This window comes from Phodopus roborovskii, unplaced genomic scaffold (genome assembly GCF_943737965.1).
Source record: "Phodopus roborovskii unplaced genomic scaffold, PHOROB, whole genome shotgun sequence".
Lineage (NCBI taxonomy): Eukaryota > Metazoa > Chordata > Mammalia > Rodentia > Cricetidae > Phodopus > Phodopus roborovskii.
Window position 1 is genome coordinate 23,224,761 of NW_026126482.1, and position 25,551 is coordinate 23,250,311.

Consider the following 25,551-nt stretch of genomic DNA (forward strand, 5'->3'; position numbering starts at 1 on the left):
TGGGAGGAGCCGGGGCGGGAGGTGGCGCCGCGGAGGGGACCCGCGGCCCCGGCGAGAGCTCGCCAGCCCCGCCGCGATGCCCCCGCGCCCTGGACGTCTCCTCCCGCCGCTGGCCGGGCTGCCGGCCCTGGCCGCGCTCCTACTGCTGCTCGGCTCGCGCAGGGGTGCCCGGGCCCAGGAGGCGGCGGCGGACAGTGGAGCCGAGCAGGACCCGCACGCCAAGCACCTGTACACGGCCGACATGTTCACGCACGGGATCCAAAGCGCCGCGCACTTCGTCATGTTCTTCGCGCCCTGGTAACTGCAGCTCCGGCAGGCCCGCGGGGCCCCGCACCGGGGGTCAGGGGAGGGCGCGGGCTGTGCGGGGGGGGGCGTGGGCCGCCGAGCTCGGGCCTGGCCGCTGACGTGGCGCTAGCCGCCGGGCCAAGCTCGAGGAAGGGCGGGCCCCGAGGGGAGACCCGGGAAGGCCTCCCCGCCCCGCCACGGTGCTGGAGCACAGATACCCCCTGTTTCCCCCCCCACACACATACACATTCCCATGCACACACACAAGTCCTCTGCCCAGCTCCCCAAACTTCCTGTGCTGGCCGGACGCGGCCGGAGCCTGTCGACCACGTGCCCCAGCCTGGAGGGTCCTCCCTGCTGGCCCTTCATATTGGGTTGTATTGAGACATCTAAGGCCCTTGGAAATGTGATTTCACATTCTGTGTGTTGAGGGTGGGAAGAGAGAGCCTAGGTAGTGGAGTGGGGATTGCTCGACCCCTGGGATCCCGGAGTAGTGCCGGTTGTGGAGCCCCCGCTGCACCTTGGAGTGGATATGAGCTGTATTCTCAAGGCCTTTAACTCAAGGCTGCCTTCTGGCACCTCCTATTCTGTGCTTGTTTGGGGGCACCGGTCAGTTGGAAAAGTCCTACACCTTCTTGCTGCTCTTCTCCGATTGGGGCTTCCGAGTGCACCCCGCTGCTTTCTCAAGAGAGCTGCACCTCAGGGATTGCTCCGGACTTAGCAGTGCTCTCTGGCTGGGGCCTAGATGCTCGGAAAAGGAAGTTCTGTCTGGTCCAGAGTAGAAAGCAGCGTTTAGAGCGCAGGCCACTGGAGATGTGGGGAATGTGCCGGCTGTGTTTATTGCTGAGCTAAGTACTCTTTTCTCTGTCTGGGTAGGGACTGGTTAAGGAAAGGGGGTTAAGTGGTTAAGAACAATGAATGTATCCGTGGCATCCAGCTTATTCAATGATTGTGCCTTCCACAGTGGGAGAAACTTTCCTTTTAACCCTTTGTGGGGTTGTTTCTGCATTCCAATTCATTTAGGGATACATTAACTTTTAAGGGTCAGTTTGGCGCACAGCCAGTATCTGTTAAGAATGCGCAAATGGAATATATTGTTTCACATTCCCCAGAACAGCTGGCTTGAATCTGTAGCACTACCAATGAAAGAAAGTACTGCTAGCTTGCAACAGTGGGTGTTAATAGTTACTCTGCACGAGTATTCTGAGAGTACTGACTCCAATTTAGTACACCACAGGACACAGTAGAATAAACCTATGGGGTTTTAGTTTTACAAGAAAAATTGACATGCAGATAGAGGTGGGTTCTCTGCAGTGCTGGTGGAGTTTTAATTGTGGAATATTTCCAGTAAATAACCTGCAGTCTTTGCCAGTCAGGGTAATAGGTATCACACAAATTCTTTTTCACTATATTCAGGTAGATGTTGCTCCCTAAAGTGAGCCTTTAGTTGTTTGCTTCTTACTACTCTGCTAAAAATATTAGAGATATGTAGGTGCTCACCATGGCCTTTGAAAGCTAGATTTTTGTTGTTTGGAAGGGAAATTGAGGCAGGACCTCTCTGTGTAGCTGAGTTGACCTTGAACTCGTGATCTTTTTGTCTCCACCTATGGAGTGCTAAGATTTCAGAATAAGACTTAAGAATAATTAGAATACTGTAGGTCCCTACTTCTTTCTCAATCTGAGTGCCTAGAATGTTAGATGCTACTGGGGGCAAGGACGCTGAGTAATGAAAACATTGGCTTGTGTCTATTTGTTCTAAGCTTGGTGGCGGCAGGATTGTCCTGCTGTTGATTTTGTGCCAGCATCAGATCACAGTGCCTGTAGTGCCAGTTTGTGGGTCACACTGAATCTAAGGACGGTAAGGTCAAGATTAAGGTTAGGTGCCTTTGCTGTCACTTGGCCCCAGGCCACCTTCTAAATGCAGCTGGCTGTCTCAATAGTGCTGTAACCACAAGGGCTCCAAAACAAATGTCAGCTAGAAAGAACCATCGATGCTCCTGGCTGCAGAGGGGCATGCCTGCTTGGTGATGGTCAGTTTAATTTGGGGTGCAGAGAACTAAATCTTTGTCCTCATTTTAAATCTTATATTGTCATAAGAAACTTTTCAAGGATTCAGAGGATGCATCCAGCTTTAAAACAAGATCAGATTCCTCTAACTTCAGAACTGCTCTTGAAAATCCCTTGTGGCAGCCACCTGAAGGCAGTCACCCAGCAACATCTCATAACTGGGTTCTGCTCCACCATTAGAACCAATCCTGCTTTCTTTGATTAAGCACCAGGTGCCACAAGGAACAAACAGGAACATGGGCCAGGCGGAAGAGGCAGTCCACATGCCCCATTGTGTACACACTTAAGGAGTCTTTAGGGCTCTCCTTCTTCCACAATCCACCACCTTGCTGAATTCACAGAAGTTACATCCTCAAATACAGCTTCACTGTGTGGATTTTCACCCCATTCATTCATTCTGCTTACGTTGCCAGCCGCTTAGTGCACACCAAGTATTTGGACAGGACTGTGCTGGCTTTCTTGGCACTTACACTGAATACATAAGAAGAATACCAGTGATCTTCCAGAAAAAGGAATGATGCTGTATTTTAGGCTTTTATTTGTTTCTATATTTTATTTTTTTGTGCATGTGTATATCTGTGGGTTTGTGTGCCATGTGTGTGTCTCCAAGGAGGCCGGAAAAGGTGTCAGATTCCATGGAACCAGAGCTACAGATAGTGGGTCCTGGGTCCTCTGAAAGAGTAACCAGTGCTCTTAACTACTGAACTCTCTCCAGTCCTGTTCATTTGGGCCTTTATAAAGCAGGGCTTTGTCTTGGCTGTCCAAGAAAGTCCTAGCTTGAAGCAGACTTTTCAGGACTACCTTTATATGTCTGTTCAGGAAGTCAGGTCTTGTATCAAAAAAGAGACGTGCCACAGATTTTATTGAGACATTATTGAGTCAATACCAATTATTGGCGCCTGTCACTCTTGTAAGTAAGCACTTTTCTAAAGAATCCTTTCAGAAGGCAATACAGCAAGTAGTTATGTTATACACACCAATCACTTGTTTATTAGATAAGAAAGAAAAAAACAGCCCCGTGCCTTAATGCTGTGTGGTTGCACTCATTCAGAACTCAAGTGTGGTACAGCATGCAGATGAGAATGCAAGATGACCGTCATCAGATCAGCTCTGCCCTTCATGTCCTGTGACTAGAGAGATCCTGATGCTGTAGTACAGTGTGAAGAGAGGCAAGAAGCCACGTCCTTGCTAGTAGTATTAACTGATAGATGATTTTAAATTTTTTGTGTGTAACTAAACTCACACAGTCAATACCAGATATTTGATTCTACCGACCTTAGTTATTAGAAGGGCTGGGGATATAGCTCAGGTGGCACTGTGCTTGTCTAGCATGCACAAAACCCTAAGTTGAGCTCCAGCACCTCATTAGGCTGAGGGTGGTTATGCACACTTACAGTCCCAGCACTTGGAAGGTGAAGGTAAGAGAGGCAGAAGTTCAAGGTTATCCTCAGCTACATAATAAGCTCAAAGTCAGTGTTGGAGACTGTCTAAATAAATTAAAAGATTTAAATATATTTATTTTACGGGTTCTGATTAGAGAAGGTACAGAGTTGATTATTCTTGAGGTCTCCTTGATTTTTGTGTACATTTGGTTGTGCAGTCGAAGAGACCTGTCCTTGTAAATAATGGAGCAGTTATGGCAGAGTGCTAAGCAGGTTGGGAGAACGGGAGAATTCTAGAAAAGGAGGAAGAAAAGAGAGTGGATTACAAGTAGCCTGAGAGCCAAGGAAGACTTTCTGGAGGAAGTGATGCACAAACTAAATCTGAAGGGCAAACCGAAATCATCCAGGTGAAGTTTGGGGAAAATCTTGAGAGGGTGTATGTATACCTTGAGCTCCAGGAAACGGAAACACTGCAATTGAACCCATAGGCCAGCTGGAAGTCAAGGAGGTGGGGTCTGGACATAGAGGTCAAAAAGGAATGCAGGATAGTGGCCCGTTGTGAGCTATCCATCTGCTATGATTTGGGAAAAAGCAAGGGTGGAGAATTGACTGCTTGGTGGAGAAAGCTGAGGTAGTAATCTGGCTACCCTGGGACCTGGACCTCCATGTGCTCTTCCTCTGACCTCACTGTAGGTGTGGACACTGCCAGCGACTGCAGCCAACTTGGAATGACCTGGGAGACAAGTACAACAGCATGGAGGATGCCAAGGTCTACGTGGCTAAAGTGGACTGCACAGCCAGCTCCGATGTGTGCTCTGCGCAGGGTGTTCGAGGATACCCCACGTAAGTAGGAGGAAAGTGAATGCATGCATCTTTGTGCTAGGGTTCCCACAGTTGTGTATCTGCTGTCCCTGACATGCTGAAGCTGAATCTGTAACTCCCTTCATTGATCTGAGGCACTGGATGTAAGCAGGTGGTCCCTGCCTGCTATTAGGACAAGGTTATATTGAACACTGTGTATTATAGACACCCTTTGTACTTTGCACAGGAAAGCCTTAATTAAACTATGTTGGCTTTTCCAGTTTATGAGAAAATGAGCATTTGCAGGGCAGTGGTGGGGTATGGTTGCCTGAAATCCAGCCCAGGTGATGTTTCAAATATGGTTCACACAGCCTGCTCAGACTTCGTTATCGCTTTGGTTTGAACGGTTACCGCTACTGTAGTGCTGCTTCTCCTTGTTGGTGGAAGATCTTTCCTAAAGTTACATCCTCTGCAACTAGCCTCAGGTCTGTCTCTGTTGGAAGGAGGGTAACAACCAGAGTGCTGCAAGCCTCACAGGCAGCCACTTACTCCCTTGATAGGCATATGCATGGTTTATGAACCAGATGGTAACTGGCTGCCACACTCTAGATGAACGTCCCCCCCAAGACCGGTGTGGTGTGGTAAGGACTGGCTTTGGGGAGCACATAGAACCTTCAGGGTATGGAGACACTGGTGGGTGGTTGTTCATTGAAATTGTGTCCTTGAAGGGGATATTGTGCTCTTAGTCCCTCTTCCTGCATTCTTTTGTTTGCTTCATGTCTGCTGGGAGGAGAGGTTCTGTTAGGTTCTGTCTTGGTACAGACCAAAAGCAACAAAGTCAAGTTATGTTCTGGCCCAGTCATCTAAAATAGGGAATCAAATGCACTGTTTCTCTTTGTAAGTTGATGGTCCCAGCTCCTTGGTAGAGACAAAAAGCTGAGTGACAAACTGGCTCCTTAAATGAAAGAGGGGGGTCTTAGTCACTTTTGTTGCTATAATCGCACTGTGGACTGGATAATTTACACACAGGAGTAAAGCTGTATTCAACCTCTCGGTCTGGAGAGTCAAAGTTGATGGGCTCCGTGTGATGACGGTCTTTTTGCTCAGCAGGGTCCCGGGATGGTACAAGGTGTTGCACAGCATGGCAGAAAGCTTGCTTGCTTGGGGCTCTTCATATAAAATCACTAATGGAGTCATGGGGGCCTTGCAAATATGATCTTAACCTAATTGCTGCATAAAGGTCCTGCCTTTTCCTGCTTCTTGGTACCTTACAATGAGAATTAGATTTCAACATGGATTTGAGTGGGACAATCACATCAAAACAGCAAACTATGTATGGCCTTCGGGACTCCAACCAAGAGGTCTTGGAGTTTCTACTTTGTCAAAGCAGGTGATTGTACTTTTCATCTCTGTCTCTCTCTGCTCCTCCTAGGAGATGACTTGGGCCCATGACCAAGGCATCCTGTGTGATGGAGTCTTCCAAAAATAGCCATTATGGTGCAGGTGCAGGATCTCATAGACAACAGTATCTGTTCAGACCATATGTCCAGTACAGGAGGGAAAAGCAGTTTATCAAAGAGGGTTATGCTGTTCCATGGCTTAGCGAATGGAGCCACTCATAGTAAGCATGTTTTATCACATCAGTTTAATCAAGACAACCCCTTTCCTCCAGACATGCCCACTGGTCAACCTCTGACAAGACTCCCTTCCCTAATGATTCTAGATTGCATCATGCTGACAAAAGTAACCATTGCACAAGCTTAACAGGGTTCTATGTGGTCAAAGTTAGAGGTGTTCTGTACTGCAACATCAGGGCTCCATGGATATCACTGACAAATTTAAAAACACCTTGCATTTTGCATCCTGACTTATTTAGAAAATCAAGTCCTCCTGAGTAAATCAGGGTGTGTGTGTGTGTGTGTGTGTGTGTGTGTGTGTGTGTGTGTGAATCAAATGGGCATAAGTTCAGGTTGTAGTGAGTGCCGTCTGAGAGGGATTCCCATGTTGATTAGGGCCTTGCAGAAGTGCCCAAGGACAAGCTTTTGTTTGTCTTTGGTCTTTACAGAATGCAGGAGGCAGAGTGTTGGGTAGGTGGTTGCACCGAGGCAGGCAAGTATTACCTGTGTGTGCTTTTACTTCCTTTCAAACAGTTGTTGTTTCAAAGCCTTATCAGAAGATGGCTGTAGATGCTAGAGCTCAGGTTTGTGTCAGAATACAGGCTTTAAAAACATCAGTTTCCTCCTGGCACATTTAAATGAAGATGGGATTAGAGAAGGAAGCCATTTGGACTTCATAGCCCCTAGAGATGGCTGACTTATGTTCAGGATAATGTTTTAGAGTGTCTGTCTGAGGCAGGCAAGAATGGTTTGGGAGGACATGGCCGAGCAGGGGCTGGACTGAGTGGGGATAGCACCAGTATTGATCCGAGTTCCTTCCGAAACCTCCTTGGTGGGTGGGTGGGTGCATGCGTGCGTGCCTGCGTGGCTGCTTTCTGGCTTCTCATGGCTTTGGGTTTGCTTTTTGTTACTCTTACAGAATAGTCAAGATACTTAGAGGAAAGGTTACTATTAAGTTCCTGGCCCCCCTGAACCAGAGTGAAACTTTGTCTCAATTCCCTCACTCTCAAAAGAGGGAAGACTTATTTGATTGGCAGTTTTGGAAGTTTTAGGCCATGGTCAATTGGCCCTGTTGCTTCTGAGCTTGCAGCAGCGTGGCTTATAGTCATAGTGGTGTGATAGAGAGGACTTACTGTCAGTCAAGAAGCAAAGAGAGAAAGGAGGGGAGGGAAGCCTGGGGTCTCAATCTAGTAGTCAAGAGTATACCTTCACAGTGACCTGAGATCTCCCACTAGGCCCACTTTTTAAAAAGTCGGGTCACCTCCCAGCAGCCCCACAGTGGAAAACAAGACTTTGATAGATGGGTTTTTCAGACCCAAACTATATTAACATCAACTCTTTACATCTTTGGAATCTGTTACATCTTTGGAATCTGTCTGTCTGTCTGTTCACCCACCCACCCATCCATCCATCCCCAGGTTTGCTATCCTCCTACATCTGCCTTCAGAAAACTCACCATGTAACTTGGTTTCCTTGTATAGCCATGGAACTTCATTTTAAGGCTTCTGTTTTAAACAAACACACACACACAGGTTGGGTTGGGCTTTTAACAGCTCTGTTTTAGAGATCACAATCAAACCCCTAGTGTATCAGTTATGGTATACTTTGTCAGAGTCTGTGCAGAGTGACACCCCAAGTGGGGGGTTTTCTCTTCTTTAACTTCTCAGGAAGAGATACAGATCACCAGGAGACACACGTATTCATAGAAAGTTTGTGATACAGACATTGGGGGCTGAACTTGGGGCCAGGAACCTTCACTCCATCTGCTACCTCCTTCACCTCTGTCAACTGAGGATTAAAGTTGGGGCTGCAGTCTGATGGGAGGGTCTATAACAGCTCTCCAGCTCTCCCTGGACCCTTTCAATTTACTAAAGAAGAATCTCACACTTTGGGTATTAAGTGTGTGCCTCTGTGCCTAGCTTACATATGTTCTTCATTGGAGGTGCAGTGTAGTGGCTAAATCTACTTAGATTTTAGCTTTTCCTTGTGTAGATGGTCCCAGACTTAATGATAGTTTGACTTGAGATCCTTCATCTTCATGATGGAGCAGAAGCAGCCTGATATAGCCATTCCACTTAACGCCTTTAGCATAGTGAGTTACAAGAGGCATTGAACACTGTTCTGGTATCAGGTGACTTTACCCACCTGAGGCTACCATGTGTGCTCTGAGCACTTGTTAGGCTGGGTGGGATGTTTGTTAAGTAGTTGTTTCCAGCTTCCTGTGGTTTTTAACTTCAGATGTGCTTGTGAGGAGGTAAACCTACTGTAAGTTGAGGATCATTGTCTCCATGTGCCTGAGGACGCTGGGCATCCGCTCATATGTTCTGCATAAGGCCAGTCTGCCCTTCTAACTGCCAAATCTAGCCTGTGTGCTGTTTTCCCCTTTAGGTCGTGATGTTGGTCATGGAGCCTAGTGTCTTGGGTGTATGTACTAAGCACGTACTTCACCGCTGAGCAACATCCTCAGTTGTTTTCAAGACAGGGTTTTACTGTGACCTGTAAACTGTTTGCCCCAGATGTGCTATCCTCCTACTTCAGCCTTTGGAGAACTCCACCATGTGGTTTGGTTTCCTTGTAGCCATGCAACTTCATCTAAGTCTTATTTTTCAAAGCCTTCATGTAAAGGGAACTTAGCTGTTTGATAATGGTCTGAGTGGTTGTGTCTTGGCAAACATGCTGACATTCTAACCCCCAGTGTGTTGGTATAGGAGGTGGACATTAAAAGGGGGCTCCAGAGAGTTCTCTTGACTTTCCCGGGAGGACACAAGGAGAGGGTGCCATCAAGGAATCAGAAAGCCACTGTAGACATTGGATGTATGACACTGTGAATTTGGACTTTTGCCTATAGGAAATGCATTTTTATGCTTTATGGGCTGCCAGGTCATGGTGTGTCACCACAGTCCACACTGCCTGTGACACTCCACCAACATCCTAACCTAAAAATCTGTTTCTGAGCATTGTATCACTTCACACAATCCAAATTATTTCTGGGAGGTGTTAGAGGGCTCCTAGGTGAGCAGTCCTACTACCAAGCCCTTGTCTGTTGTGGCCCTCATCACCTTTCTTCTGACAGGAGCCATATGTGTAATATAGTCTTGACAACTTCTGTGAAGTTTCTTCCAAGGCATCATGACTGGAGTGATCAAAGTCAGTGGTGTGAGGTTCGCCCTTCGGTGATGTCTTTTGCTCACCCTTAGAGGAACTGTCTCTCATCTCAGCAGATTCCTCAGAGGCCAGTTAGTAGAAAAGTTTCTTGCTCCTTGGGGATGCAAGCAGAGATGTGGGAATGGGAGTGGACAGATGGAAAAATGAGTACATGGACTGCAGCAGCTAGCAGCTAGAGTGCCCCGATGACTGGGATCCATCAGTGACTAGGTATCCATCTGCCATGGTGGGCTGCAGAAGCACCTACTGCAAAACTGTGTTTTGTCTGCTGTGACCCTAAGTGAGGCCCAGAGGCAGCAGGAAGAACAAGGTAGACCAGAAGTTCAAGGCTAGGAAGCAAAAGGGATACTAACAAGGTGAACCCTGGGCGAAATACTGAAGGCAGGTTTAACTCACCCAGAAGTTTTCAGTCCAATTGTATTTTCCCTGAGCAACATCAGAAATGGGTGAAAGTTTGGGATATAGGACATGCTACTTCCTGCAACATCGTTTTTGTTTCCCTCTGAAGCTTTATCTGAGTGGCATATAAGTACGTGGCTACTGCCACTGGCAGCTTTTTTACTGCATGGGTTTGCTGTCGACCCAGAGTGGCTTTTAAACTTTTAAACTCTTAAACTCATGCTCTTCCTAATCTGCTGTTGTTCTTTCAGCCTAAAGTTTTTTAAGCCTGGCCAAGAAGCTGTGAAGTACCAGGGTCCTAGAGACTTCGAAACACTGGAAAACTGGATGCTGCAGACACTGAATGAGGAGCCACCTGTGAGTGTCCCCTCTTCCCTCCCCTTACAGCCCAGAGGCCAGAGGAGGTGAAAGTTTACACTGCTTTTTGAGTTGTAAACAGGTCTCTCTTCCTGTGCCCCTTCTGGTTGCCTGGATGAGTTTAAATTTGCACAGAGGAGCTCAAGAAACATAGCATAGCACCTGAGTGTTTCTGCGGGGTGCATCCTGTTGTCAGGGCAACTGTAGGTTTCGGATTCACTGTTGGGAACAGGCAGCCCACCATACTGATCCCTTGGTTCCCTTGGGCAATAACCAGATACAGATTCTTCTAACAGTCTTCAGTTCCTTTCTAAAGTCCTCGGGTAGCTCTTGTTTACTCCACTGTGTTATTCAGTGTGTAGCCCAGGCTGGCCCTGAACTGAACTCAGCCCCCCCTCCATCTGCCCCCCACTACCTCTACAGAGCTGGGATTATAGGTTTGTGCCACCATACTTACGTCTCTGCTCTTGTTTCTGAGTGCTCCTTTTGTAGCTGAGTAACTTTACCTTGTCTATCAAGTAGTTTACCAAGACTTCCTTAAAGTTCTATGAATTTTTTATATGAAAGTTAAATTTTTAGTAAGCTATAATAGTTTTTCTACTTCATGCTGAGTTGTTTAGGTGGCAGTTGGGGCCAGCCAGCTCACAGTCCTTGGAGCTGCCTATGTCATGGAGGCCATCCATAACATTTATCAGTTTCCACGCTTTCCTGAATTAGTACATTTAAGCTGCAGCTGTCCCTTGCATCTAGCAGACCATCACATGGGGAGTGTCATTGGCAAATGATGCATTGTCTCAGATTTGTGGGTTTACTTTTCAGTTTTCTTTACGCCATTGAAGGCACAGCAGGACTACCAGGCTGGAGGCGAGCCCCTCAGTCCCTCGGTTCCATTTTTTATTTAAGCACCTTTCTTAAAAGTGACTGATAATAACTTGAAAATAATTTCTTAATATGAAAACATTCAGACATGTACAAAACTACAGTTGTCTCTGTTTTGCCAGCCTTGTCTTCCTTTCCTCTTGATCTGTCCCCGTAGCTTGGTAACATGGCCATTATGGCACTTTCTTGTGAGTGCCATGAGCAACCCTGCGTTTGCACCAGTGGCTGGGTTTGACTGCTGGAGTCAGGCAAGACCAGGCCCACATCAGAACATCCTGTTCAGTGCTTTCTGCTGGTTCTCCACTCTTAGCTCACTTGGGCTTCCCCCACTGGCTGTCCACAGGGCACTTCTTCCCTTTGCTTCTTGATCCTCGCTTTCAGGCCTGAACTGGCTTTACTGATACTGTAAAACCCTTAGTAAATGCTCAGGTGTTTCCCTGCATCTCCCTGCGTGTAGGCGCCATCAGAACACTGTAACAGTGTTGCTTACTGAGGCTGATCTCGAAGCCTTCATTTTGTTCTAAACCATAACGATCATACACAATTCCTTTAGTGTCCTTCTGTATGTGGGTGGTTAGATAGGGCTGGGGTAGACTTTAGTGGTTTGTGGTGTGTTGGCAGGACTGGAAAAGTAGCCAGCACTCCCTCATTTCACATCTCTGATGACTGTCGAGCATCAGGAGTTCTGAATATAACTGCACTGGGAACAGGAAATTGCGGCTGCTTATTGTGTTGGAGCTGGGCACTGCCTGGAAGGCTGTGTACAGCTGCATGTGATCCCAGCACTTTGTTTGAGCTCCACCTCTCACTGGCGCCATGTTCAAGGGTGTGTGACTCCTTAGCCACGATCTTTACTCTGTGCATGTCCCAGCTCATCAGAAACTTTCCTGCCTCACATTTGAAACCTCCATTACTGTTTGAAACAGCATTGTTTTCTCTATGAAAGTGTTCCTTTTTCAGAAGAGTAGTTGTGAGGTAAGGGAGAAAAATGTAAAGAGGAGGTAATCGTCTCAAAAAAACTTTAAAAGTAAACTTTGCACTGAAGAGGGAAAACTTTGCACTACTAATGGGATACCTTGTCCTGCACCTGCTGGCAGATGGCAGCATAGATGTGTGTGGAGGCCTGCCTCCTCTTTTGGAAGGACAGGCTGGGAGGGCGGTGGGCTATCCAGGCTCAGCACAGGTGTCTTGAGGGTTTGTCATCCTCAGTGTAGGAGAGAGATGGCTGCAGGGAATCTTGCCTTTGGCATGCCAGAACCAGTCACGTAAGCCTCGTGTTTAGTGTCCCTAAGTGAGCAGTGGGGACTCTCAGACAATCGCCAGGAAGAACGACAGTAACAGTATGCTTTCTTGTGGCAAAATTTAAATATGCACACTTTTGAGGTGCTGTAAATTAAAGCCAGGGCCTTGACTCGAGGCAGGTATTCTATCCCTGAATCATACTCCCAATCCCAAATATGTAGTATTTGTTTCTGTGTGCAAGTGCTGGGGCTGGGAGTGGGCAATTGTATTTTGACACATACTTTCACGTATATATAATGAGATAGCTTGGGGATGAGCCTCAAGTCTAGACATGAAATTCATTAATGTTTCATAATTTTGTTATAAGTGCCTTTGTGTACATCTCAAAGGTAATTTTTGTACAATGTGTGACTACTTTCTGACTTCAGTCTATGACATGAGGTCAGTGTGGGTTTCCCATTGTGGTACCTGTTGTGGAATATTAGTTTAAGATGTGTTACATTTGTTTATGCTATGGAATATTTGCTTAATGATGCAAAGATGTGTTGCATTTGTTTAACTCTGTGAAGCTGTGTTACTTTGCCTGCCTAAAACACCTGCTTGGTCTAACAAAGAACTGAACAGCCAATAGCCAGACAGGAGAGAGAAATAGGAAGGCAGAGAGAATAGGAGAAATCTAGGCTCAAGAAAAGAATAGGAAGAGCGAGAAAAGGAGGAGAGAACACCAGGGGCAGCCACCCAGTCACCCAGGCAGCCCAGAGTAAGTGGGAAAGAAAGACATACAGAATAAAGACAGGTAGAAAGCCCAGAGGCAAAACATAAACGGGATAGTTTAACTTAGAAAAGCTGGCTAGAAACAAACCAAGCTAAGGCCAGGTATTCATAAGAATAAGTCTCTGTGTATATATTTGGGAGCTGGATGGCAAGCCCCAGAGAATTAAACAAAATGAACTACAGGTGCCTGCTCAAAAAAGTTCAGGTTTTGGAGTATTTGTGGATGGTGTTAGGGATGAGAGAAGTCTAGTGTATGTGGCCAGGGGACAAAAGCAAACATCGGTCTATAGCCCTGGTCTTCTATTCATTTCTTTGTAAAAATATTTATTTTTATTTTTCATTATGTATATGCATATATCTGTGTGGAGGTATGTGCACACGAGTGCAATTGCCCATGGAGGTTAAAAGAGACTGTTGGAGTCCTTGAAGCTGGAGTTAGCAGGTGGCTGTGAGCTGCCAGTCGGGTGCTGGGAACCAAACTGTGGTCCTCTCCAAGAACAATACACACTTAACTGCTGGGCCATCTCTCCAGCCCCCTTTGTTTGTTTCTTATTGCTAGAATTTTATATTTGTTTATTCTTGTTGAATGACTAAACTGGATGTTGGTTGAAATGGTAAGCCATCCACTCTGTCCTGCTTGGCCTTGGGAGCAGACAATTTCTCCGCTAGGAGATCAGCTTTTGTCTATGTGGCATCTTGCTGAGTTGGGTTCTCTGGGTATCTATCTGTGTTAGTAAATAAATTTGCAGAGACAGTTATGATGAGGTGGCTGCTGACCTTGATTTCATCTCCTTGATTTCCCTTGTCCTCTTCACTGCCATCCTCTCTAGGCTGTCTTTGGTGAAGAGGGCCCTGTGGAATTGTAGTCTATAACCATGTGTATTCTGTGTCTCTGGTGTACTATGCTCTGCTGAGCCCTGACTGTTAGCATCCCCTATCACGTCTCCCTGCTGTTGGAATATTATGTGTTCAGTGGACTCCACACATGCAGTAATGTGGGAACCTTCAATTGTGGCAGGGCTAGTGTTGTAGGTTCTCCATACCTCCTCCTTTCCCCATTCTCCCTATTCTGGAAATTCTGTCATCGTGTGTGGACCTCTACAAGGCAGATAGCATCTATAAGGGTTGGGGTCTGCTGTATATTTACTGCCTTGCACTGGAACTCCACCAAGGCCTGTAACATTTGCTGCCCCCAATCTCCTTTCTCCTTCATCGCCATCAAGCTGCCGTCTCTCTGTCTCCCACACTGTGGAAGTATTCCTTGGGTTCTTCTTTGTAGTAGCCTGCTGTGTGTTCCTGTTGGTGAAAACGGATCTGTTTCTTACATTGAACCATTTTACTGTTCTCTGAACCTTCACTGGGATGACTTCTGGTCCTCACTGGCCTATGCTGCCTGGTGAGGTCATCTGGGCCTGTGTTGACTGTGGTGCCTGGCTTGGTGTCAGTGGCTCTGGGCATGGGTTGTGGCTGCTGGATCTCAGCCTGGTGTTCATGGTTATGATGATGAAGTGACTTGGATTGACTGAGGCTCTTCCTGAGTGTGATGGGAATGAGACTGGAGTTCCTCGGGGCTCTCTCAATTCACACGTTTTAAATAGCTTTTATTATAATACATTGTTGTGATTTCTATTTTATTATTATTAAATCTCATTTACAAATTAAACAACTGTCATAGGCATGCATACTGAGGAAAAGCAGCAGATATGGGGCGTGGTTCTCTATCCATCATTTCAGGCAGAGGCTTTGGGATGTGTCACCTACAGTAAGGGCTGGCTGCTTTGCAAGGCTATGCATTTCTGTCCCAGACCTTGTCATGTGAATTGCCTTCTTAGGTTTAGTTTACAAGGCCATCCCATCCATGTCTCTGCTTCCTGTGACTTGTCTGGTTCTTATCACGGACTTTTCTGTCACTCTTTGGTGGAGTTTCTTCCTTGTTCTCCCTGCCACTGGTAGGAACTGAGGGTCACCAGGACTGCTCCCTTGTAATTTTACCTCTAGCTTTGCCTATTTTTCTACCTTTGTGTCTTTAGCTCGTACCTGTGTAGAGCCACTCATTGGAATTTTACCTTGAATCCCATGGGGAATCTCAGACCAGGTCCAGGGAGAGGGCATGGTTTGGGGTTATGCAGACTTTACCTTGTTCCCTTTTGGTTGAGTTTGGGGTTGAGGCAACTGTTCCAGGGCCTCAGTGCTATAGGGTGGGTGTGGTGCTAAAGCACCTGGAGTACTTGGTGGAATGACTTCCTGTCTGGCCTTGCTCAGCACAGGTGTGAGATAGACAGGTGAGGATGGTTCTGGACAGGGACAGGACACTGTACTGCATCAATTGCATCCCTAAGGACAAACCCACAGATAATTGTTTTGCTTCTTATTAGACACCAGAGCCAGAAGCGGAACCACCCAGAGCCCCTGAGCTCAAGCAGGGGTTGTATGAGCTCTCAGCCAACAACTTTGAGCTGCATGTTTCTCAAGGTAAGGATGGAACTGTGACTATGGCTCTGGGCTGGCTTTTTCTCTTGCTTTTTAAGGGCTTGTAGCAACATCTAGTCGTATCTCACATTGTCTCTTCAGCATTTCTATAGCGTCTTTCCTCCTCTTTCACTCTTGTCGGCCTGCTGCCTCAACTTCTGCTAAAGCTGTGAGCACACGAGGTGCACACAACACCCTTGGATAAGAAAGTCTTTATTAATGGTAGTCATGTGTTTACTGTCTGGAGGCAGAAGCAAGCACTTTTTTTTTTTTTTTTTTTTTTTTTTTTTTTTGTTTAAACAGTGTACTAGGACTGTTACAACTATGAATCAAATTAGGTGTTCTTTATACTCCCTTTTTGGAATTGGTCTCTTAAGTATATACCTACAGTCCCCACTGTGAGTAAAGTACAAGTCTCCCTTTGTTAACACATGGACATGTTTCAGAAGTTGGCTCCAGCACATGTGGCTAGAAAGCAAACACAGCTTCCTTGCTGGCTCCATTATCAAGTGCTGCCACGGAAAGCAGCCCCCCTGGAAGACTGGCTCCTACACACTGTGAAAAAGGACTTAGAACTGCATCTGCCCATGAAGCTGGTGCCTGCGGGGAGCCAGGCCTCCTCCTCACTGCCTGTATTATTCTTCAGATACTTTTCATGGTGTCTCCCATTACTACTAGGATGAGTTATGTCATCTGCACCAGCACTCCAGCCATGGGACCTCGGTGTTTCCCCTACTGGGAAGTCAAACCAACTCGGGCTCTGTGTAGAATGTGCACCCGAGTCACCTTGTCATAGCCAGTCCTCCACAATCCAGCCAAGCCCCACTCAGAGCCAGTGTCTCCTGAAGGACACACCCTGCAGCCCCCATGTGGTGGTGTTCCAGGGCTCACTGAGGCTCTTTCCTCAAAAGGCTGCTAGGGCTCCCTGCCCTTGCTGGCTTCCCATCAGAGTAGCTTGGCTTTTGGGGATTCAGTCTCCATCCTGCTGCCCAGGGTTGGTAATTCACATGTCTGCAAAGAGACGGTCTTAGCCTTGAAGATAAGTTGCTCATAATTTTAAATAAGTGATTCACCATTTCCCTGAAATGCATTATTGTCATAGCAAGAAGACCCTGGCCTCAGAGTGCCAGGTCCATCACACTGTGACATCCACTGGGGGTTGGTGCTCTTCTGATTTGGGGTTGCTGTCAGCCTGTGTCCAGAAAATAATGTTGTGAGGACTTGATTTTTTTTTTTTTTTTTTAAACTAGTCAAAGTGTTTTTTGTTTTGTTTTTAACCTGCTTTTTTGGCAAAATATAATGTAAGTACAGAAAGCAAAAGCAGAGCTTAGTGACTTTTAAGACAGTTTTCTGTGACCACTGTCCAGGTCAAAACCACAACCTGTTGTGCACCACCCACACCCAGGCCTCTCTCCCGCTCTCTCTCCAGGGGCCTTTGGGTGGGCCCATGCCTTTTACTCATGGCCTCATAGCTCAGGTGTGTTACTAAACACTAGACTTCAGTTTAGTCATGTGACTTATGGCTCAATGTAATGCTTTTCTTCCCCGCCCCCAAGTTTATGTTGGATTTTATGGATCTTAAATGCTTGTTTTTGTTTTTTTAACTGCATTGAAGGCTGAGCGTGTGTGTATAAGGCTCTGCCTCCCTGCATGCTCTCCAGCATTTCTTCCTGTGTTGTCTACTGAGCACAGAGTTTGTGGACCTGCAGAATTCCCCACAGTCTGGACCCTGCTGCTCAATCTCTGGTGGATTCACACATTTCCTTTTTTGGTTTTCCCCTATATTCTCTGGGGATGCTGGCAGGCCTTATGGCTGCCAGGGGCTCTGCAGCTCTGTTTCCGTGATTGTGATTGGAGCCGCACTGATGGCCACCGTCTGGCCCCACCCTCATCAGACTTGTTGGGTGGTAAAAGCGGCAAGGTGAATGTACCCTTCTTTCCCTTTTTGCCCCTTTTCTCTGTGTGAGTTGGTTCTCTGTTACCCTTCAGAGATGACCACTTTGATTTTGAGTTACTGTTTGGAACTCCGATATAAACACATGTGATGGCATGTCCCTTTCTCCCAGAAGGGCTTGAGTTCTGTGAGTCAGAGAACAGAGCTGTCATCTTCAGTTCAGTATCTGGTCTCCTGGGATGTAAACCACGGTGCTTCTTTCCCTTCCCCTCCGCCTCGGCCTTCCCTACAGGCGACCACTTTATCAAGTTCTTCGCTCCATGGTGTGGTCACTGCAAAGCTCTGGCTCCAACCTGGGAGCAGCTGGCTCTGGGCCTTGAACATTCTGAAACTGTCAAGATTGGCAAGGTAAGTGCAAACGCTTGTTAAACTGGAAACTGTCTGCTTTGGGCTGGATTAATTAGCAAAGTAGCCCATTATTCATTCCGTGTGCTAAGTCGAAAACTTGATTTATTAATTCCAGTTAGTGTGCCACTTGACAATTCATTTCACCTTCACAGATGGCAGCCTGGTTTTAGAGTCTGCTGGCTTTTCCACAGCCTGGAGATAAATTATGGCCTTGGCTGATTTATTCTGAAGGGATGGCCAATTCTGAGTTGGCAGCCTTGGAGCTATGCAAAGATATGGGGTCGAGCCTTGTAGAATGTTCTCTGGATGTCCATGGAGCTCAGCCAGTTGCTTTCCTAAAGGGTCCTGGGATCTGCACTGACACAGGCTCATAGCAGACCCTCATGGCGAGCCCTGCTTTGCTCTGCTGTCCACAATTCCTTTCAATTGTTCATACAGAGAAGCCAAAAGTAACATGTAACAACTTCTGTTACAAGGTCTTCTTGAACTATCCGGAGCAGCTCCTGGGCTACTGTATACTTTAATCTCATTGACTTTCTGACCGTCATCAGACACTCGCCCTTTGTGGAATTCCTGGAGAAAAATCTCCCTTTCCCACTTTGCCACAGGGCTTCTCTGCACACTGGAGTGGAGCTATGTATCTGGGATGAAATCAGAAGCAGAGCCTTGGGTTTGGGTAGACCTGATGGGCTGACCTTGGTTGAGATGTCTCCCCTCAGTTACTCCTTTGCAGAAGGGAGACAGGATGAATTGCGTGTAGTCATGGACATGAGAATTTGCCACTCAGCATGGCCCCCGGGGTGGGGTGATGCTGGGTAAATGGTAATCCTCCATATGCATTGCATGGCTCTTCTCCTTTGCCTGCTATGTGCTTTCTGAGCCCTATTCCGTGCTGTGATTATCTCAGTCATTGAACAGTGTGTGGAGATAAGTGCGTCACCGTGCATTCTGTCTTGACCCCATCTTTGTACCCTTACTTAAAGGTTTTTTTTTTTTTTGTTTTTTTTGTGAGAGATGATTTATCCAGGCTCTCAGCAGAAGCAGGCATGAGCAGACATGGGCTATAAGAGGCCTTCATTGCTAGGCACTTGGGGCTACTTTAGACAGGACCCTGGAGAGTGCTTGTGCCCCTCACAGACCTAGCTTCAAGCTGGACTTCATTTGAATACTTGAATGGCTCTCTCTTCAGTCTTACAGCTTAACATAGTTTAAACCCATTATTAATATACTGAAAACCAGCTTAGTTCTGGTTGGATATATTAGTGCTGATAAAAATTTTAAAAATAATGCTTGTAAAAGTATCAGGCAAGCAGGATCTTAATTTACATGAAGCAATCTGAGCCAGGCCTGATGGTACATGTCTCTAACCACAGCTGTTCTGGAGTCTGAGGCAGGAGGGCCACAGATCCAAGGCCAGCTGTGGCAACTTATTGAGACACTATCTCAAAATACAAATATTTTAAAAGGGCAGGGGATGTAACTCAGCAGTAGAGTGCTTGCCTCATATGCACAGGGCCCTGGGTTCAGTTCCCACCAAAATAAACAGCTATTGTGACCCTTGCTTGGACAAGCTACAGTGCTACACTTACCAAATGTTCTTATTAAGCAGGGTCTACTTGCTCCTACTTGTGGGGGCATAAGCACAAAAATCAAATTGCAGGGACCCATGCATACCACTGAAACTGTAACTCCTGTCTTGATCTGAAACTGTAGAACTATGAGAGATAGTAGGTTTCCATGGCTTTGGGACCTGCCTGGGTTGAGTGTCTTCCTCAGAGTAGCCTGGCTCACACCCCTTCCCAGTGTCAGGGGAGGCTTCCTAAACCTGCCATTTTCAGTGGAATTGAAACGAATATCTTCAGACAAAACTTCTCACCGTATACCATTAGTATGGATGATATTGTGGGTGGCTTCTAGGCAAAGTCTTTCTAAAGCTTGCAAAGTGCTGCCATGGATGCCGTGGGATCTGGATTTAAAACCTTGCCTTTTAAAAAGTATTAAATTGTCTGGTAATGCCTTTTCCCAGGCTATGAAGAAACTAACTGGGTATTTTATTGTACTTTGATTACAGGTCGACTGCACACAGCACTATGGACTCTGCTCAGAAAACCAGGTTCGAGGCTATCCAACTCTGCTCTGGTTTCGAGATGGCAAGAAGGTATGTCTTCAGCCCCTGTGTGCTGTATGGGGATAGTCCTTCCATCAGCCGTTGCAGCTGAGTTACTGAGAGTTTACAGGGTTAGGAAGTGGCCACTGTCAATGGTTGGAGGAATGTGTTCAGTAGAATACAGTATGTGTGTTTTCCTAACTGATAAGACCTAGTAGATAGGAAAACTGACATCCGTCGAACTGTTCTGAGGCAATTTTGGTAGCTTGGATTTTCGTTGGAATTAGACACCTTTGCAGGGCTCAGAACAGGATTAATGCTCACTCTCAGTGGAGTTCTGTTCCCCGCCCTCTTCCATGCCTTGCCCATGGTCAGCATCTCAGGATCTTCAAGCAAGTAGGATAGATGGATGGCTAGCCCCTACTTTAGACTCTGATGTATATAGCTTGTGTGTGGGGGAGGGGGCAGGGGTAGGGGTGGGTGTTGTGAACTCTTAATTTCCCATCTAAGTGGAAGATAGCACAAGACAGTTGGAACTGAGACCCCTGATGGGGCTCTAAGTGGGAAAATGGGGTGGGGAGGCATGTGAGAACGCTGGCAGCGTCACCGTGGCCTGTGTCTTGGACAGGTGGATCAGTACAAGGGAAAGCGGGACTTGGAGTCACTGAGAGACTATGTGGAGTCACAACTACAGGATCCAGAGGTGGCCCCGGAGACTGTCGAGCCCGCAGAGGCCCCAGTGCTGGCTGCTGAACCCACAGGTGACAAGGTGGGTGCCTGTCAATGAAGGGAGATGGCCCTGCCTACCTGCAGAGTCTTCTCGGTGTGAAATGGTTTCTTGTCTACTGTTACAGCCAAGGTTGAGGTAGAAGTGAGAAAACCCTGAGAGAAGGTACTTGGTGTCAAAAGTCTCCAGAGCTTGTCCTTTTGCCCTAGTTACTTGCTGTGATGTCTTTCCTGCTGCCCTGGCCCCATTCTGTTTACTCCAGAACTGCTGTCATTTTACTTTGGCCCTGTAGCAAAGGCTCCTGGGAGATCTGCAGCAGGAAGGGACTGGGTAGCCAGATCACATAATATTTCATTTGTTTTACAGCCTCTGTCCTTATTCATCCAAGGATCTTGGGTTTTCAGGCTTATTTTTTATTACTTTTAATTCAGTGTGTAGGTGGGAGTGTGTATGTGCAGGTGCCTACAGAGGCATCTGATCCCCTCGACCTGGAATTACAGGTGGCTGTGAGCTTCCCACTGTGGGTCCTGAGAACCAAACGGGGGTCCTCTGCAAGAGCAGCAAGCCCTCTTAATCACTGAGCAATTTCTCCAGTTCTCAGGGATCTTGGGTTTTAGACTTTTTTAAGTTCTGCATTTATCAAGCTTCAGGTACATTCTACAGGGAAAAAAAAAAAAACCCAAAAACCTCTTATGACTGCTTTCCAGCCTGTGACAGGCGCTGTGTTTCTGGAGGAAACAATGAGAGAATATATGAGCAGGTGTCATATATGACAAGCTTGTGTGCAGGATAGCCAGCCTAGAGAGAAGAGAAATGGGCCAGTGTTTGCAGAATGATGGCTCAGAAGTGACCAGAGGGGGGCGCACGTGAGCTAGATACCGTTCGGAGAAAGAGCTGTTGTATTCAGAGCAGGGCCAGGCAGGAAGGCACTGAGAGGAACCAGTTCCAGGGGTACAGTGATCAGAGCAGGAGGGTGGACCCCTAGAAAGTTAGAGCAGGTCATCTCCAGGAAGATGACCCAGCTGCTACGGATTTGAGAACTGTTCTTCTGGGCTCTGAACCCCACCTCCCCAGTCGGGGTAGGAGGAGGGAGCTTAAGGGACCCACTCAAGTGAGGATAGCTCCTGGGGAGCAGGAGCTAGGGAAAGAGGAATCTGAAATGACAGACTTCTGGAGTCTCTGGCCAGTGCTGGCAGTCAGTCCAGGACTCAGGACTAGGGCAGGAGGTCCACACTGAGTGACAGGTACCAGCTAAAGTATATGGGAGCATGTGTGTATGCTATGGAAGTTAGTTGCCCAGTCGCTTCACGTGAGCAAACCCTGAGCTCTGGCGTAGGGACCAATCAATGTACACTTTTGCTTCAGCTTCTACCACTGAGCTCTTTGCTTGACAATGAGATACTGAGGGCCATGGGCAGGGCTAGTGAGCATACCTTGTCCCCTGGCTTGAGGGCAGTGACTCATCAAACACCACTGTGTGCAGAGAGGGTGAGAGACCCACTGGTGCCAGCCACCACGTTCATGAAAACTCAATACCTGGAAACTGGAAAAGTCAGTGGTGTCAAGCTTAGGGACCATTCCTTAGCTATGCTTGTATTAGTCACGGATAGCCTTAAGTTTTTGGTTTAGGAAGTGTGACCACATACAAATGTTAGAGGAACATGTGTGTCATGATGATCATCCCTACCAGGGTAATTACACACCGTGGTTATTTATAACTAAGTTTTCCATCACTATTCTGGCCTCTCAGAGAGCATGACATTCATTATGTGACAGTGTTTGTAGTGACCCACTCAGTCTGGGAGTCTCCAACAGCAAGCACACTGAGCTGTGAAAAGAATGCCCCCACAGTGGCATCCTCCCTGGGCTACCAAACATTAACTTTTAGAGAAATACAGATGAGATCCCATAAAGAGCTGTCAAGATAGAATTACTTTAAAATGCCCATGTGAAATTCTCCAGCCTGCATTGGACGCCATGCTGACACTTACTTTACACATCAGGAAACAAGCCCGTTTTGGTATGGGTGTAATTAAAATCACCCATCACATCCACACTGCTACGTTCCTCTTGGCTAGAAGAGTTAAATGCTTGAAGATCATCAGGGAAGAGGAAAACGGCATGTGAGCTCCTGCAGATCCTCGGGCATCTTGGGCTGCAGGCTCAGGGCCTCTGGGCTGTAGCCTAGAATGGACTGGTCCACACTGCAGGGCCCTGGAGGATAGTGCCTGCACCTGAAATCCCTGGGTGGTCTAGGCAGAACAGAGTCTCAGCCTACTGCCCCTGCCTGCGCACCCCACCCCCCTGCAGATAACTTGTACATAGCTCTGGCAAGATTTCATCTTTCTCTTTTAATTGGTGTCTTTAAATTGACCTTCTTCCCTGAAGGGCACTCTGGTGGCACTCACTGAAAAGAATTTTGAGGACACCATTGCACAAGGAATAACTTTCGTCAAGTTCTATGCTCCATGGTAAGTGACAATCTTAGACATTGTGCAAGTGCACGTTTTTCAGCTGAGCAACCATCTTGCAGGCAATGATGCCACTGTACCCTGTCAAGCAACAGTTTTATTTACTTTAAAGCTTAATCTACTCAGACACAAATCAATGGAAATGAGCTGGGATGGGCTCTTAGAGCCATTCAGTACGTGACCTAGTTACCTGAACCTTCCTGCCATGTAGTCCTCAGGGACCAGAATAAGAGTGCATGGAGAGCAAACTGAGACCTAGAAGATAACCCAGCACTGGAGGATGATAGACAGCGTCCATGAATGGCTGGAACTCTGCATGTTCTTTGATGCCCCTGAACCTCTTTTCCTTAGCTATACAATTGCACCAACAATTTGTCTTCCTAACTTCAACAGTCACTTGAACTGGAAGAGTATTAGATGATTGACCCAAATACACAGAGGTCACTGTGTCACTCTTATCAGCTTGTACACTCTGTGTACTCAGGACTGGAGGTTAATGAGGACATGACACATGAATTGGGCAGCTTTTGCCCTTGAATAATATAGAAAGGCAGTTTGGTATGGTGATTCATGCCTGAAATCCTCCACGAGGGAGATGAAGGCAGGAGGACTGAGTTTGTTGCCAGCATGGGCTACAACGAAAAGAAACAACTAAAAAGAAATGGCTCCCTCCCACATAATGCCATTAGAATTATTCTTTATTCAGAAACTAAGGCTGTAGAGATAGTGAAGAAAGAAGACCCTCCTATATAGTGGGGGATGGACAGAGAGAGTGACTATCGGCCCAAGAGGCAAGATTTAGGCCTAACTTTGTTGTGGCCTCTTGGACAAGGCTAAAGTGTCAAGGAATCTCCTCCCAGACAGTCCAGTCTAAACTGTCCGCCCTGCCCCCTGCTGTTTCCCCTGATGTCATGATCAGCCAGCTCCCCTCACCATGTCGTGTAAGTGGGCACAGAATCTTTCTTTGCAAACCTGTCAGGTTATCAGGTGTGGCATGACTTTCAACTCCTTTTTAGGAAAGGAAGGGCCCATGTATGGCCAGGGGGGGAGCATTTGATGGTATGGATTCTGAGGATATTGTGACTGTCACGCAGGAGAAACAGAATGACTTGACCCAGATCTCAGCACAGCTGCTTTTGTTCTCTTCTAGGTGTGGCCACTGTAAAAATCTGGCTCCTACCTGGGAAGAGCTCTCTAGAAAGGAATTCCCTGGCTTGGCTGAGGTCACCATTGCAGAAGTAGACTGCACTGCTGAGCGCAACATCTGCACCAAGTACTCGGTGGGTACTTCAGGGAAAACACGCCCGGGAAGGGAAGCGGAAGATTTGGATCATTGCCCCAGGGGACTGTTATTTGGCAGCATGGAATGAGTTCATTCTGCCCAGTCCTCTCTAAAGAGTGGCTTGTATCTTCTTGAGTTGTGTCATGTGAAATATAAAGGCCAGCCTTCTCTGCTGCAGTAAATGCTCTGAGGCCTTGCTGGTCTAGCTGTACAGTACTGAGGTGCCAGCTGTTGAGAGAGAGGTATGCTGCCATCATGGCCCTGCCTGCCCAGTAGCCACCTGGTACCCTGTCCTAACTACCCAAGGGCTCAGCATTCAATTATAAGCAAGCATCCTGAAGGATGGGGCTGAAAGAAATCAATAAATCTAAACCACTCTTGGAAAAGGTCATGGCTAAAGAGCCAGTCTGTTTAACCGCCATGCTTATTCTGAACTCATCACATAATGGATGTTATAGTCTATTTATGTTGGTTCTTGTGTGGTGATGGGCATGGAACCAGCGTCTCATTCATACCGCAATCACACTGTACTACTGATTAGTCACAGAATTTCCCAGCCTTACCTGTGTGCTCAACTCCCCAAAGAGTTGATGTCCACCTTATTTTTTGATTTTTTTGAGATGAGATCTTTCGATGAACCTAGAACTGATTGGCTTGACTGGCCAATCTCAATTGCTGGACTCCCAGCACTGGAATTACAGATGGGCACCCCAGGACAATTCAAGTCCTCATACTTACTGAGCCCTCTCCCCTGCCACTCAGTTTTCAAGGAACAATTTAGGTGTGATTTAAAGTTTTTTTTTTTTTTCTTTCTCTCAAAGGTACGAGGCTATCCCACATTGCTGCTTTTCCGAGGCGGTGAAAAAGTTGGTGAGCACAATGGAGGTAGAGACCTTGATTCTTTACACAGCTTTGTCCTACGCCAGGCGAAGGATGAACTGTAGAAACACCCTCTGAGGTCATGCGCCCTGGCTTCATGTTCTTAGTGCATAGGAGTGGCATCAGATGGACATCCGTGTCTCCACTGTGGTTAGCCAGAAAGCGGTGTGTACTCCGCCTGTGCACTTCTCCGCTACCACACACTACGAATCATGATTGTGTCTCTAATCATAGCTGGGCAAATATTTTCAGTGACAATCCATCCTGTAACCTTCTCTTGACAAAATTAAATTGGCTGCCCTTGCAACTAAAATACAGGAAAGCCGAATTGCTGAACTCTGTTGGCC

The 25,551-nt window shown here is 46.9% G+C and overlaps 1 protein-coding gene across 1 annotated transcript; it reads left to right on the plus strand.

The window, feature by feature from the left end:
* Txndc5 (thioredoxin domain containing 5) lies at nt 1-25,516 on the plus strand. Its single transcript, XM_051194415.1, has 10 exons — nt 1-297; nt 4,428-4,577; nt 9,967-10,072; nt 15,343-15,439; nt 17,623-17,738; nt 19,810-19,896; nt 20,474-20,614; nt 22,961-23,043; nt 24,194-24,323; nt 25,147-25,516. The coding sequence occupies exons 1-10, from the start codon at nt 77-79 to the stop codon at nt 25,267-25,269; spliced, it is 1,254 nt and encodes a 417-aa protein (XP_051050372.1). The 5' UTR covers nt 1-76; the 3' UTR covers nt 25,270-25,516.
* Nucleotides 25,517-25,551: the final 35 nt, after the last annotated feature.

Coding starts and splice junctions, on each gene's coding strand:
- Txndc5 (XM_051194415.1), top strand. CDS start 77: ATGCCCCCGCGCCCTGGACGTCTCCTCCCGCCGCTGGCCGGGCTGCCG. Junction 298..4,427: donor GTCATGTTCTTCGCGCCCTG/GTAACTGCAGCT, acceptor ACCTCACTGTAG/GTGTGGACACTGCCAGCGAC. Junction 15,440..17,622: donor TGAGCTGCATGTTTCTCAAG/GTAAGGATGGAA, acceptor CCTTCCCTACAG/GCGACCACTTTATCAAGTTC.